General features: G+C 46.6%; 1 protein-coding gene across 1 annotated transcript in view; it reads right to left on the reverse strand.

Annotated features, from left to right (window-relative positions):
• Positions 1 to 3,116: 3,116 nt before the first annotated feature.
• The window catches only part of pold4 (DNA polymerase delta 4, accessory subunit), a gene marked incomplete at its 3' end in the record, with an annotated part of 7,389 nt that continues 6,804 nt past the window's right edge, over positions 3,117 to 3,701 (reverse strand). Inside the window, exon 3 of the mRNA XM_043685524.1 lies at positions 3,117 to 3,228. Coding sequence (XP_043541459.1) covers positions 3,117 to 3,228 — 112 coding nt within the window. The remainder of the gene's footprint in view (positions 3,229 to 3,701) is intronic.

Consider the following 3,701-nt stretch of genomic DNA (forward strand, 5'->3'; position numbering starts at 1 on the left):
CACACACACACACACACACACACACACACACACACACACACACACACACCGACCCTCTCTCATACACAAGCTGTCTCTCATACAGTCACACACTCACAACCGCACACACACCCTCTCACAGACTTAGACCCCTTTACACTCACACTCATAGACATATACACACTCTCTCACGGACACTCATACCCCCCCACCACACACACACATGCACACACACATGCACACACACATATGCACATATAAGTTTGTGGGGTGAATTTGTACTTGTAGAATTATATTTTATTTTGCTCAAAAGCTGCATGAATCTATGTAAGATTCTGTCAATCCCTTTATTAGAAATAGAATCAGTCTGAACATTGGGGCACAGACAGCCTCACACAGGGCACCTCACACCCTCAATGCATTATCTGAGGAGAGGTCGCACCTATTGTTAAAGTTCACTTGAGAATGTAACTTTTAAATAAAATGCGGGATTACATATGAAAGAACTGAAACCAACATGGTCATTCTAAAAGATGATTTGGTGGTGCTGGTATTGGACTAGGGTGGACAAAGTTAAAAGCCAGAGCTGAAAATGTGTCGCTGGAAAAGCGCAGCAGGTCAGGCAGCATCCAAGGAGCAGGAGAATCGACGTTTCGGGCATGAGCCCTTCTTCAGGAATGAGGGCTGAAGAAGGGCTCATCGATTCTCCTGCTCCTTGGATGCTGCCAGGCCTGCTGCGCTTTTCCAGCAACACATTTTCAGCTCTGATCTCCAGCATCTGCAGTCCTCACTTCCTCCAAGAAAGTTAAAAACCACACAATACCAGTGGATGGCACAGTGGCTCAGTGGTTAGCACTGCTGCCTCACACCACCAGAGACCCAGGTTCAATTCCCGCCTCAGGTGACTGTCTGTGTGGCGTTTGCACATTCTCCCCGTGTCTGCGTGGGTTTGCTCCGGTTTCCTCCCACTATCCAAAAATGTGCAAGTTAGGGTGGATTGGCCATGTTAAATTGCCCTTAGTGGCAGGTGTAGGGGAATGGGTCTGGGTGGGTTGCGCTGCGGCGGGTCAGTGTGGATTTGTTGAGCCAAAGGGCCTGTTTCCACACTGTAATCAATCTAATCTATATATTGAAAAAGACCTGGATTGTTTGTTAAGTCTCTCATCTTTTAGAAAGTTAAAAGTCACACAATACCAGGTTATAGTCCAACAGGTTTATTTGGAAGCTCTAGCTTTTGGAGCGCTGCTCCTGATGAAGCTAGAGCTTCCAAGTAAACCTGTTGGACTATAACCTGGTATTGTGTGACTTTTACTATTCTAAAAGATGGGAGACTTAACAAACAATCCAGGTCTTTTTCAATATATAATTTCAGCTGCATCACACTGTAAACTTTTGCTATAAATTCTGTGTCTTACGATCTTATACTCCGCAACCACATGATTTTATATACATCGAACATGTCCTTCTTTAGTCTCTTCTGCTCCAAGGAGAATAACCCCAGTCAGACCAATCTCTCTTCATAAGTGAAAGTGTCCACCTCAAGCAACGTCCTGATAAATCTCCGCGCCCTCTCCAGTTTCATCACCTTGCTCCGAGATTCCAGAACAAAAAAAGCAAAAACACAATACAACATAGGAACAGGTTCGTAAGCCCTCCCAGCCTGCACTGCCACATTTTGCACATTCATAATGAAACTGTCTTCACTTACAGGATCTATATCCCTCTGTCCTCTTCCTATTCAGGTAATTGTCCAGCTGCATCTTGAATGCTGCTATTGTGTCCACTTCCACCAACTCTTCTGGCAGCGCCTTCCAGGCATTCACCACCCTTTGAGTGGCAAACTTACCTTGCACATCTCTGTTAAACTTCCCCTCCCCTCGCACCTTGAACCTGTGCCCCCTAGTAATGACCCCTCCACCTTTGGGAAAAAGCCTCATACTTTCCGCTGCATCCATGCCACTCACAGTCTTATAAATGTCGATTGGGGTCGCCCTCAAACTCTTGTGTTCTAGACAAAAAAAAACCCCAGTCTGTCCAACCTTTCTTCAAAGCTAAAAGCCCCCCATACCAGGCAACATCCTGGTAAATGTTTTCTATACCATCGACAAAGCATCCATATCCTTCTGGGAGTATGGTGATCAGAACTGTAGGAGGAAGTGAGGACTGCAGATGCTGGAGATCAGAGTCAAAGATTGTGATGCTGGAAAAGCGCAGCCAGTTAGGCAGCATCTGAGGAGCAGGGGATTCGACGTTTTGAGCATAACCTCTTCATCAGGAATATTGTGACCAGAACTGTACACAATATTCCAAGTGTAGCTGAACTAAAGCTGCATGATAATTTGGCTATCCTTATATTCCCTTCCAAAAGCCTTTTGTTACTACCTTATCTACTTGTGCTGCTACCTTCAGTGATCTGTGCACCTGCACACCCAGATCCCTCTGCATATCAGCACTCCGAGGGGTTTTGCCATTCACTGTATAATTTCCACCTGTACTTGACCTTCCAAAACGCAGCACCTCACATTTGTTTGGATTACACTCCATCTGCCATCTTTCTGCCCAAGCCTCCAACTGACTTTTTTTCCTGCTGTATCCTCTGACAATCCTCCTCACTATCCACAACTCCACCAGTCTTTGTATCGTCTACAAACTTACTAATTCCAGCAGCTACCTTTTCCTCCAAATCGTTTATGTAGATCATGAACAGCAGAGGTCCCAGCATTGATCTCCACGGGCCACCACTAGTCACAATCCTCCATTTCAAAACGCATCCTTCAACTGCTACCTTCTCTCACCTATGACTAAGCCAGTTCTGTATCCATCTTGCCAGCTCATCCCTGCAAATAAAACTCTAACTTGTTGCGGTTCATGTCCCAGATACCCGGATCTGTCTGTATGGCAGTGCCCTGCTGTCACCTTTCAGTTTAAGAATACTCTGCTCCCTGTTTGTATTCCATGTGCTAAACTGTAGCTGCCTCCTGGCTGCCCACTTCAGTTATGACCAGTTTTTAATGCGTGGCTCAGCCACCAATGACTATGGATGGTGTAGAAATATTTTACACCCCCTCCCTCCCTCCCTCTGTGCTCCCACCACAGAAAGACCGTTGGATGCTCAGTTATGAATTGAAGCAACTAACCTCTCTTGATATTTGATATCCGTCTTATGATGATGGAGCAGTTCCCTGACGTTATGTGGAGGCCGGAGACCCATCCGGTTGGCTCGTTCCCACCTCTCGATCCGCGTGATACCTGTGCAGGTGGGGATGGTGGTGGAGTGGAAATGGGCAAAGTGTTGGACAATCGTTCACAAGCCGCATAGCGCTTGACCCTGTGGAATGTGCAACATTTTCGTGGACTGGTGTCCAGTGAAAAGGAGACGCCATTGAGAAAAAAATTGAGGCTAAACTTCAATAAAGTGCTTGGAAGTGGTTAGAAGGTGTCTCAAAGAGACATAGATTGGTTGAAGGGCAGAGTGAGGCTCTTTGCTCTGAATGTCTGAGCTGGCCCTCTAAGGGAGCAATTTATTGGGTAACTGTTGATTTCTGTTCCATCCAGTCCCCTTTTCAGATCTTGACCTAATTCCATTTACAGCCTCGATTGTACCTTGCTCCCCCAAACCCTCAGGCAGCACGTCCCACAGCCTAACCCCCCGAATGACCCTCCCTCCCCCCACACTCTCGGTCAGCACGTCCCACACCCTAACCCCTCGAATGACCCTCCCT

This window comes from Chiloscyllium plagiosum, unplaced genomic scaffold, assembly GCF_004010195.1.
Source record: "Chiloscyllium plagiosum isolate BGI_BamShark_2017 unplaced genomic scaffold, ASM401019v2 scaf_7301, whole genome shotgun sequence".
In the NCBI taxonomy this organism is placed as follows: Eukaryota; Metazoa; Chordata; class Chondrichthyes; order Orectolobiformes; family Hemiscylliidae; genus Chiloscyllium; species Chiloscyllium plagiosum.